We start from the raw sequence: 10,721 nt of genomic DNA on the forward strand, positions 1-10,721 counted from the left end.
AGTGAGTTCCAGGATAGCCAGAGCTACACTGTGAAACCTTGTTGCAAAAAAACAGAACAAAACTAAACAAAAAACAAAAACAAGAAAAGAAAGAAAAGTTTATCTAGGGCTGGAGAGTTGGCTCAGAGGCTAAGAGCACTGACTGCTCTTCCAGAGAACCTAGGTTCAATTCCCAGTATCCACATGACAGCTCACACCTGCCTGTAACCACAGTTCTAAAGTTTCTGACACACTCACACAGACATACAAGCAGCCAAAACACCAATGAACACACACACACAAATAAATTACTTCAAAAAAAGATATATCTATATTACAGCTCCCGTATCAATGGCTCAAAGAATATCACAGAAGAGGGGACAGAAAGACTATAAGAGTCAGAATACCAGGAAGTCTGCTATGAAACAGAAATGGCTGCATAAACAAGACCAAGAAAAAATGGCTATATTAACAGACATGTTAACCGAAAGCAGTAAAAATTTTCAGCATCCCACCCCTCAACAAAGAACTACAGGCAACTAATGATTGCTGAGAGAATTAGCCACTCAAAGCTATACAAGGAAATCCTGTCTCAAAACAAAAGACAAACAAACGAAAAGCTTTCTTTGGTGGCAAGTGGTTAGATTTAACATGTTGGGATATACCCTCTACCCCATATCATGGGACACTACTTATATTAATATGGCAATACCCTAAACTTCAAGAGCCTAGTAAGACAACAGAAATAAAAACTGGGGCTGAAGAGATGACTCAGCAGTTAAAAGCACCTACTGGCTGCTCTTCCAGAGGACCCAGGTTCAATTCCCAGCACCCACAAAGCAACTCACAACTGTCTGTAATTTCAGTTTCAGGGAACCTGTTTCCCTCTTTTGTGCACATGTGGTACACAGACAAATAAACAAAACACCCATTACCATTTTTTTAAAAAGCAAAACCCTAAAAACTAGAGAATTATTGTGATGTGATTAAAAAAAAAAAAACTAAACTAAAGAGAAATGTATACGAAGTGACCAGGGATAGTAATGCATGCCTTCGATCTCAACAGTCCTTGAGGTAAGTGGTCCTGGTGGTTCTGAGGCCAGTCTATAGGCAAAGAAAGTTACAGACCAGCCAGTGCTGCACAGAGCGACCCCTTGCCTGTATGGATGTGGCTAAATCTAACAAACTAAGATAAAATAAAAATAAACAAACAAATAAGTAAACAAATTTGTCTTTTTAAAAAGAATAAAAACTAAGACTTATAAAAACTTTCAGGAAAAAAAATGTTATCCCAAATTAGGCAAATAAAACAGAATTCTTTAAATCAATATTCTAAGAGATTTGTTATTTCTTCTTAATCTAAACAAAATACAAAAGAGAAATATTTGTAAGAAATTGAAAGCTTTAACGAATTTTTTATATCTTATCCAGAAAGTCTAAAAAGAAAAAAGAGCTATAAACTTTATGTTACTTACAAAAAAAAATCTTTATTAGAAAGAAAAAACCATACCTCTTTGAAGAATCTATTTAAGATGGTTAGCCCAAACTCTCTTTGCTCCTCTTCAATGGTAACGTCATACTCTGCCTGAGTGGCGATTAGGAAAAAGAAAAAGGTTAGTGATTTTACTCGCCAACAATATTTCGTAATGCTTTAAATTATCTGACCTATGAACTGACAAAGTACCCACTGAACCAGAGAAGAGTTCTATGGATTAAATTTAAAAAGTTCTCCAAAAATGTAAGTACAATACCAGGGTAAAAGTTAGGGAGAGCCAGCGTGGTGGTGCATGCCTTTAATCCCAGCATTTGGGAGGCAAAAGCAGGCTGATCTCTATGAGTCTGAAGCCAGCCTGGTCTACAGAGTGAGTTCCGAGACAGCCAGGGCTACTGTCTCGGGGAGGAAAAAAAAGTGAGTGAAAGTGGGTGTGTTAATCTTCCTATCTTCATTGTCAATTTGACTGGATGTAGACCCACCATGGAAACAGATCCTTACACCTTCCATGAAGGTGTTTCTGGAAAAGATTAAACTGAGCAGGAAAGATGTACCCATGTGGACAGTGTACTGGCCCATAAGCTTATAAAAAAAGAGAAAACAGAGTTAACAAGATGGTTAGCAGTTAAGTATACTTACTGCTCTTGATGAGGACTCAGATTTAGTTCTCAGAAACTGCATAGTGGCTTACAATAACTTGTAACTCCAATGCCATCTTCTGGCCACCAAGGGGGCCAGACATACATATGGCACACATCCACACAAACATGCAGGTTCTCAGACATAAAATAGTTTTTTAAAGGAGAAAGCAAGATGAAGAGCAGCATTCATTTCTTGATGTTTTTTCATATGCAGAAAGTACTCATTAAGAATCATAACCTCAGCAATCAGGAGTTGGAGGCAGGACTGCTACAAGCTCAAGGTCAGGCCAAGATACATTGTAAGAGCCCTGACCTACAAAGTGAGGTCCAGACCAGCTTGGGTTACAAAGTGAGACCCTATCTCAAAAAGAGGGGAGGAGTGGAGGAAAGAAATATGACATCAAGGCAACTACCAATTCTAGTTTTTAATATCTAAAGTCTAGTTTTTAATATCTAAAAGTACAAAAGCAAACATGCAACTCTGAGATGAATCACTCACCACTGCATCCAAGAATTCAATGCATTTCTTTAGATTTGGTTTTGTATCACAGAATTGTCTGAAAAGAAGTCTTCCTATTGGCTGCTTGTCACAAAGGCTGCTAAAATCCTTTTCTGGGTAAAGGGGAGAAACAAACATAGTAGTTACTACCTACTTAGTTCTATTCTAAATCTACTTTCTGTTTTCACTTAATATAATAAAAGTCAAAAATGTTACTTCTATTATTATTTCTAGACGACTTGTTCTTTTTACTAATTTAAACTGAGTTATCATACATTTAAACCATGCTGGCTTAGAACACAGAGATCCACCTGCTTCTGCCTCAGTCTCCAGAATGCTGGAATTAAATATGGGTACTACTGCATAGGCCCATTATTTTCTATGCTAATTAAAAACAATAGAAGGGGGTGGTGGTAAGAAAAGGGGAATGAAATGGAGGGAAGAAGAGAGGAGCGAGACTGGAGGGGGATGGGAGGATGACAGGAGGGAAGGAGGCCAGTTGTTCTCCTAGCAAGGGCTATGCTGGGTGTTTATTGTCAACACAAATCTTCCTAGACATATCTAGGAAGAGGGAAATTTTTCTTTAAATTTATTTTATGCGTATGAATATTTGAAAGTCAGAAGAGGGCACTGAATCCCTTGAAATTGGACTTAGAGATTTTTCTAAGCCACAGTGTGGGTACTAGGAATTGAAACCAGATCCTCTGTAAGAGCAACCAGCATTCATTACTACTGTGCCATCTCTCCAATCCCAGAAGAGAAAATCTTAATTGAAAAATATCTCCATAAAATTGGCCCATAGGAAAGTTTGTAGACCATTTTCTTGATTAATGATTGATATGGGTGAGCCCATTGTGGGTGGTTCCACCCCTGTTGACGTGGTCCTGGGGTATATATGAAAGCAAACTGAGCAAGCCATAGGAAGCAAGCCAGTAAACAACTTTCCTCCATAGCCTTTGCTTCAGTTTTTACTTCCAGATTCCTGCCCTAACTTCTCTTGGTGATGGAGTATGACTTAAGAGCTGTAAACTTAAATGAATCCTTTCCTGCTCAAGTTGCTTTTGGCCACAGTATTTTCACAATGGCTAACTAAGACAGTGGCTCTCAACTTGAAATGGATAAACATAGCTGGTGTCCGAAAAGTAACTCTAAAGCTGAAGAATTACAGTAAATGAGCAAACCGTAACAAATCCCTCCATTATGGAGTTATTAATAACAATTCTGAGAATCTAAGTCGTTCGTTTGAAATCATTGGGTTTAAATATGGAAATGTCTAGGCAAGGGAGCTAGGGATTGAGTTCAGTAGGCAGAGTACTTTTTTTATATATAACATGCACAATGCCCTTGGGCTCCATCCCTAGCATCATATATACCATTATGGTGGTACATGCCCATAATCTTAGCACTTAGAGGGGGAGTGGGGTAAAAGCAACATCAGAAGTTCAAGGTTATCCTTGTCTATGTAGTAAGTTCAATTTCAGCTTGGCCTACATAAATGTATGTCTCAAAAATAAGTCTAAATAAATAAAGCATTGAATTGTGCACATCTACAAGTCACCAATGACCAGTGATTTGATTCTCCAAGATTAGAAAGTCAGTTCAAAGAGGGATTCTGTTTCTACCTACAGGAGAACTCAAAGATTCCCTGGAATGTCTAAGCCCAGAGGAATTGGTAGGTACTCCCTAATAAGAAGTTCATTACTGAGATGCAGGTTACTGCTTCCTCTTTACACTCCTTCTTTTCTTGATAATGTCTGTAGTTGTAGTTAAAAAAGAGGACATAATAATCTTTAGAACCATTCTTTTGAGAATTGTAGCTCAGACTGAGTTTTGGCTGAGTCTGCTTCTGTTGTGGTTGTTTCTTAGCCACTTCAGAGAAGACCTAAGGTCAGAGTCCCTCTGCTGTGCAGAGGACAGGAGTTCTCACTCCAGTTAGGCAACAATGAGAAAGGCTTCTCTTTAACCTAAATGTCCTTCAAGTATTTGGAGGGCACTGTCTCTACCTCATGGAGATTGTATTCTGAAGTCAGAGCACCTTCACCATTTCATATTTCACATTCCCCTTAGAAGGACACCATGTGCTCCCCCTAGCAATTAACACATGCTTCCTTTAACACATTCTCTCTCAGTAACCTAACACATGCTGGACCCTACCCAGGATAGTAAGAATGCAGAGACTGCCACCGTCTCCTCTTGAATTATTTGGACAGCAGTATCAGAAGCCAGGCCAGGAATGCTTTGAAAATGAGTAGCCTTAGATCTCTGGCCTTCAAGTCCCAAGAAGAAGATAAACAAATAAACAAACAAACAAAAGGCACAGAAATGGGACTTAGCTGTGTTCATGATGTCTCTACTTGCATCAGCATGGACTTGGATCCAATCAATCTTTAGCTCCAGGAGATCTAACACCTTCGTTTGGTTACCACAGGCACTGCATTCATATGCACAAAGCCATACATAGACATAGCTTTAAAAAATTAGATTAATTTGTCTTTAATTTAGATGTATGGGTGCTTTACCTGCACATATGTCTGTATACATATACACAGGGCCTGAGGAGGCCAGAAGACGGTATCTCAATCTGAAGCTACAGACAATTGTGAACAGTCATGTGGATGCTGAGAACCAAACCTGGGCCCTCTGCAAGAGCAGCAAGTGTTCTTAACAACTGAGCTAACTCTGTAGCCTCAATATATACTAACTTTTATTAATAAAAAAGTCAGCCATCAACTTTCATGACAGCACTCTAGAAAACAAAGTCTCTCCTACACACAAAAGACTAAATGAAGTTATAAGGAAAATTTATCAGAAATTTTTTTTAAACAAATAGAGAACTGAAGAATTAGTAACATGTAAGTAATGCTGTAATGTCAGATACCCTACAGACATAAGATGGCACTACTTACTCACCAATGGAGTATCTTAGGTCACAGCACAGGCTAATTGGGGGCAGCTTCAGGATCTCCCTCCATTTTTTACTACGACCACTCTTTTTGCTAAGTCCTGCTAAATTTAAAAAGATAAGAATTTAGATTTCAAATTGTGTTTTGTTTTTATTTTTCAGACAGGATCTTGTTATATAATCCAGATAGCACTTGAATTCTGGGTCCTTCTGCATTAACTTCCTTCATGCTGGGGTTACGCAGCTATATTATCACACGTAGTCCCCCAAAAATTCATTTTTGCTTGTTTCTTTATTAAAATATCATTAATCGATATGGTATTCACAATAGACAATATTTTTTTAATTCTTTTTTTAATATTTATTTATTTATTATGTATACAATATTCTTTTTTGTTTGTTTGTTTCCATGGTGCAAATTTATTCAATGGTTACACAAGCTGAGTAACTGTAAAATTGGAACCAGGGTATTGATAAATAAAACCATTGTACAGTATAGATATTCATGGAAACATATAAACTTATAAACATATAAACATTAACTTTTACAATTACCTGTGGTACAAATTACAATAAAATTATGGCGAACATTTTCATTAAAACTGATTGTTTAATAAATAGCACTACTTTAGAGAACCAAAAAATAAAAAACAAAATAAATGACAATAGCAAATTGATTTCTAGTTAATGTCTCTGTTGATGTGATAAACACTATATCCTATACCAATTTAGAGAATGAAGGGTTTATATTGTAAGTCTACCAATGTGTATGCCTGCAGGCCAGAAGAGGGCACCAGACCCCATAACAGATGATTGTGAGTCACCCTGTGGTTGCTGGGAATCGAACTCTTGACCTTTGGAAGAGCACGCAATGCTCTTAACCTCTGAGCCACCTCTCCAGCCCCCATAGACAAGATTTTTTTTCATGGTTTAAAATACCCTATTATAAATACTATTGTAGTTAATATAACTTACTATTTGAGTAGATACAGAAGATGAATAAAGTTTATAATAATTTGTCTTAACTAGATACCAGCTTAAGTATAAAATCTCACTTTCTATTTCCAAAATTTTAAAACTAGATCAAACACAACACACTACACAGTGCTACTTAAAAACACTGGTTCAACAGATATTTATATTTATTTTTAAACAAATATTTACTAAGCACCTATCATGTGTCAAACACCTTAAAAGCACTGGGAATGCAATGGTCAGTTAAAAAAACAAACAACAAACAAACAAATAATGGCAGGAGAAAGGGTTCAATAGTTAAAAATGCAGATTTCTTTTGTCGAGGGCCTGAGTTTTACTTCTGGCACCCACATTTAGTAATCACACTGTCTCTAACTTAAAATCTAGGAGATTCAATATTCCCTTCTGGCCTCTACAGACACTATGCATGCACACACAGAGACATGGGGGAAGTAGATGGGGGAGGTAGAGACACACAGTGACATACAATATTTTTTTAATCTCTTTAAGAAAAAAAAGTACACAGTCTGGAGTGGAACTAGAATTCAGTGATAAGAGTGCATACATGCATAGAGGTCTGTGTTCCATCCCCAACAACAAAAACAAAGTCCCTCCTGTATACTGTTTTAAAAATTTTTTGAATTTATTTTATTTTATATGTGTCAGTATTTTGCCTAAATTTATATATGTGTACCATGTGCATGCCTAGCATCCATAGAGGTAAGAAGTGGATGTCAGATCCTCTGGAACTGTAATTATAGGTTATAAGCCACCATATAGGTGCTAGGAACCAAATCTAGGCTTTCTGCAAAAGAAATAAATGCTCTTAACCACTGAGCCATCTTTCAAGCCCCTTCCTCTATATCCTAAGGGAGAAAAGATTAATAAGCCACACAATAAGTGATTAGAAAAATTTAAGCTGTGTTAAGGTGGTGGCATAAGCCTTTAATCCCAGCACTTGAGAGGCAGAGGCACGCAGATCTCTGTGAGTTCGAGGCCAGCCTAGTCTACAAGAGTTAGTTCCAGTACAGGCTCCAAAGCTACAGAGAAACCTTGTCTTGAAAAACAAATAAACAAAAACAGAAAAAAAAATAGTCAATAATATCGGTCAACAATATAAAAGAAATCGAAAAGGTGTTGGGACTAGTAAGCATTGAAGGAGACCTCCCTGCAAGGATCACATGCAAACACACTAGAAGAGAACATGGGCAAGAGCCTCTAGAAGACTGGGAAAGAGGTCTGTGCTGGCTAGTTTTATGTCAACTTGACAGAAACTGTAGTCCATGAGAGGAGGGACTTCTCATTAAGAAAATGCCTCCATAAGATCAAAGTGTAGGCAAGCCTATAGGGCAATTTTCAATTAGTAATTGATGGAAGAGAGCCCAGCCAATTATGGATGGGGCCACCCCTGGGATGGATGGTTCTGGGTTCTACAAGAAGGCAGACTGAGCAAGCCAATGTGACTAAGCCAGTAAGCAGCACCCCTCCATGGCCTCTGCATTAGCTCCTGCTTCCAAGTTCTGACTTCCTTCACTGATGGATTGTTACCTAGAAGTATAAGCTGAAATGAACCCTTTCCTCCCCATGTTGCTTTAGTCGCTGTCTTAGTTAGGGTTTCTATTGCTGTGAAGAGAAACCATGACCATGGCAACTCTATATAAAGAAAAAGCATTTAATTGTAGCTGGCTTATAGTTTCAGAGGTTTAGTCTGTTATTATTATGACAAGACAAGGCAGCATGCAAAGTTCTACATCTTGATTCGCAGGCAGCAGGGGACTGTGTGCCACACTGGGTGTAGCTTGAGTATATATGAGACCTCAAAACCCACCTCCACAGTGACACACTTCCTCCAACAAGGTCTCACCTACTCCAACTAGGCCATACCTCCTAACAGTTCCTCTCCCTATGGACCAAGCATTCAAATATATCAATCTATGGGGACCGTACCTATTCAAACCACCAGTCACAGTCATGGTGTTTCACCATGGCAATAGTAACCCTAACTAAAATAGATATTGAAGCCAGGGTAGTGTGGTATTGCTGTGACAGACCTGACCATGTTGTTTTGGGGAGAACTGTAGAAGGAACTTTGGAACTTTGAGCTAGAAAAGTCATTGAGTTGTTAAGAGTTCAATGAGCTGTTCTGTAGGACCTTGGAAAATAAAAACGTTGAGAGCAGTGCAGACAGTAGAGGCCTGGCTTGTGAAGTTTTAGAGAGAAACCTCTAAAAACGACTCTACCAGACCATTTCTGCAAAGAATCTGTGACATCATGTCAGCTAGAGATGAAGAACTGATGTAAGCAAAAAACCAGAACAACTAACATAAAACCTCTGCATTGTTGGGACAATGGCTGCTGTCAGCTGGGGGCTGAAGACTCAGCTGTGATTGAGAAGAGACCAGCATCAATGAGGTGAAGTCTTCTGGGAAGTGTCAGCACACAGAAGCTGTGTTCCAGAAGTGGCCAGAGTTGGACCTCATGCTGTGGCCTAACTTGATAGTGTAAGAGTCACTCAGGTGGTACTGGTTTTGGAGGAACCCAGAAAATCATAAATGGATTCCAGACATAAGACATTGAGTTATTTACACAGTTTGAGTTTGGTTTTGCCTTGATTTATTGTGACTTGTGTCCTTGTTCTTCCCTCTTGAAGTAAGAAAGTATTTTAGGTTATTTTTTTAATTTTATGCAAGCCCACAATTAAGAGATGTTATATTTTAAAAGGCTTAGGATTTTTAAGAGACTGTATATTTTAAAGTCACTGAATTTTTCTGGTTTGTTTGGTTTTTTTGCTTGTTTGTTTTTTGAGACAGGGTTTCTCTGTGTAGCTTTGGAGCCTGTCCTGGAAGTCGCACTGTAGAGCAGGCTGGCCTTGAATTTATAAAGATCCGCCAGCCTCTGCCTCCTGAGTGCTGGAATTAGATAAAGGTGTGTGCCACCACCACTCTGCCGAGATTGAATTTTTAAGTGTTTGAATTTTCAAAAGCTGTAGAACTTTTTAAGTTTGTAAAATGTTTTATATGTGATCTTTACTAATGTGTGTTCTTGGGGATGAGCAAGAAAGGAAAGGTTGTGGCTTAATAGTGATATGTTTATGCTGGGAAGTGGTGGCTCACTTTAAGTCCTTTAAGTCCAACACTCTGGAAGCAGAGACAGGTGAATCTCTCTGAGATGGAGGCCAGTCTGGTCTACAGAGTGAGTTCCAGGGCAGCCAGGACAACACAAAGAAACACAATAAAGGTTAGACCAGATTGACCACTTGCTGACACCTGCCAAGCAGTAGCATGAAAATAGGACTGGTTCCGGTGGGATCAAAGCTCCTTTGGGGGACAATGTGAAAGTCCCACCGAGATCAGGATTCCCTGAAGAACAGGAGTTCCTAGGAAAGACTACCTTCGGGGAGACCGGGCGCCTGGGGTGCACCTACCTTGACGAGCCTTCAGTAGCAGAGTGTTGGCCATGATGTTCTCGAGTTCCATGGCCCGCCGTCTGCGCCGCCGGTGCTGCGGTGGCGGAGATCGAACTTTTCCGGGTGAAGGCAACGGAGAAGGGGAAGGCTGGCGGGGAGGAGACCCGAGAGCCACAGTAGCAGGCTCCGTGCATGCCTCGTCCTGCGGGGGAACGGGCTTCGGGATGCTGGGCCGCCTCCGCCGTTTCTTCCTCCGCTTCTTCTTGCGTCTCCACCACTGCCACCAGGCGCGCCGTCGTCGTCTACGTCGCCGCCGCCGCCGCCGCCGTGGGCGCAAAGGCAGGTCCGGGGAAGGCTCGCCACGGGCTCCAGCTATGTTGTCAGGGCGAGGGGCCTCCGCTATCGGCGCCGGCGCGCGGGCGCTCGAGCCCCTAGCATCATCGCCCGAGCCCAGGGCGCGTAACTCTCCCCTCAGCGCCGGGTCCTGGGACGGTACTGAGCCTCCGCCGCGCCCCACTCCACAGGGGAGTTCACTAATGGGAAAGCCGTCTCCGGCGGCGACGGCTACAGCAGCCGCCGCCGCCGCGGCCGCCAGATAACTCGCACGGCAGCCCGGCCCCGGCTAACGGCTTCCAGAGGGAGCGGGAGAGCTCCCCTCGGGGCGGCGCCTGAGGAGACAGTAGCTGCTCACGGGACACTACAGATCCCATAAGGCGCAGCGCCAGGAAGTCCGGGAGTGTTGCCTCCTGGGAGTTGTAGTCTTTAATCCAATAAACCTACTGTTCGGTGTCTTATAAGACTCGTATACTTCTCGCGAGGTATCGGTA

The 10,721-nt window shown here is 40.8% G+C and overlaps 1 protein-coding gene across 7 annotated transcripts in view; it reads right to left on the reverse strand.

The window, feature by feature from the left end:
* Window positions 1–10,574, reverse strand: part of Grk4 (G protein-coupled receptor kinase 4) — a 79,607-nt gene extending 69,033 nt beyond the window's left edge. For 4 of the 7 annotated variants that reach the window (XM_048414803.3, XM_048414801.3, XM_048414802.3 and 1 more), the window contains exons 1-4: window positions 9,913–10,573; window positions 5,522–5,617; window positions 2,612–2,724; window positions 1,490–1,564 (exon numbers count right to left, since the gene is read on the reverse strand). In XM_048414803.3, coding sequence (XP_048270760.1) covers window positions 1,490–1,564; window positions 2,612–2,724; window positions 5,522–5,617; window positions 9,913–9,964 — 336 coding nt within the window. In that variant the 5' untranslated portion in view covers window positions 9,965–10,573. Of the gene's footprint in view, window positions 1–1,489; window positions 1,565–2,611; window positions 2,725–5,521; window positions 5,618–9,912 lie in introns of all 7 variants that reach the window. The other 3 variants (XM_085692019.2, XM_085692020.2, XM_048414799.3) reach the window with 1 other exon arrangement.
* Between the last annotated feature and the right edge of the window lie 147 nt (window positions 10,575–10,721).

This window comes from Myodes glareolus, chromosome 8 (genome assembly GCF_982192425.1).
Source record: "Myodes glareolus chromosome 8, mMyoGla1.1, whole genome shotgun sequence".
Lineage (NCBI taxonomy): Eukaryota > Metazoa > Chordata > Mammalia > Rodentia > Cricetidae > Myodes > Myodes glareolus.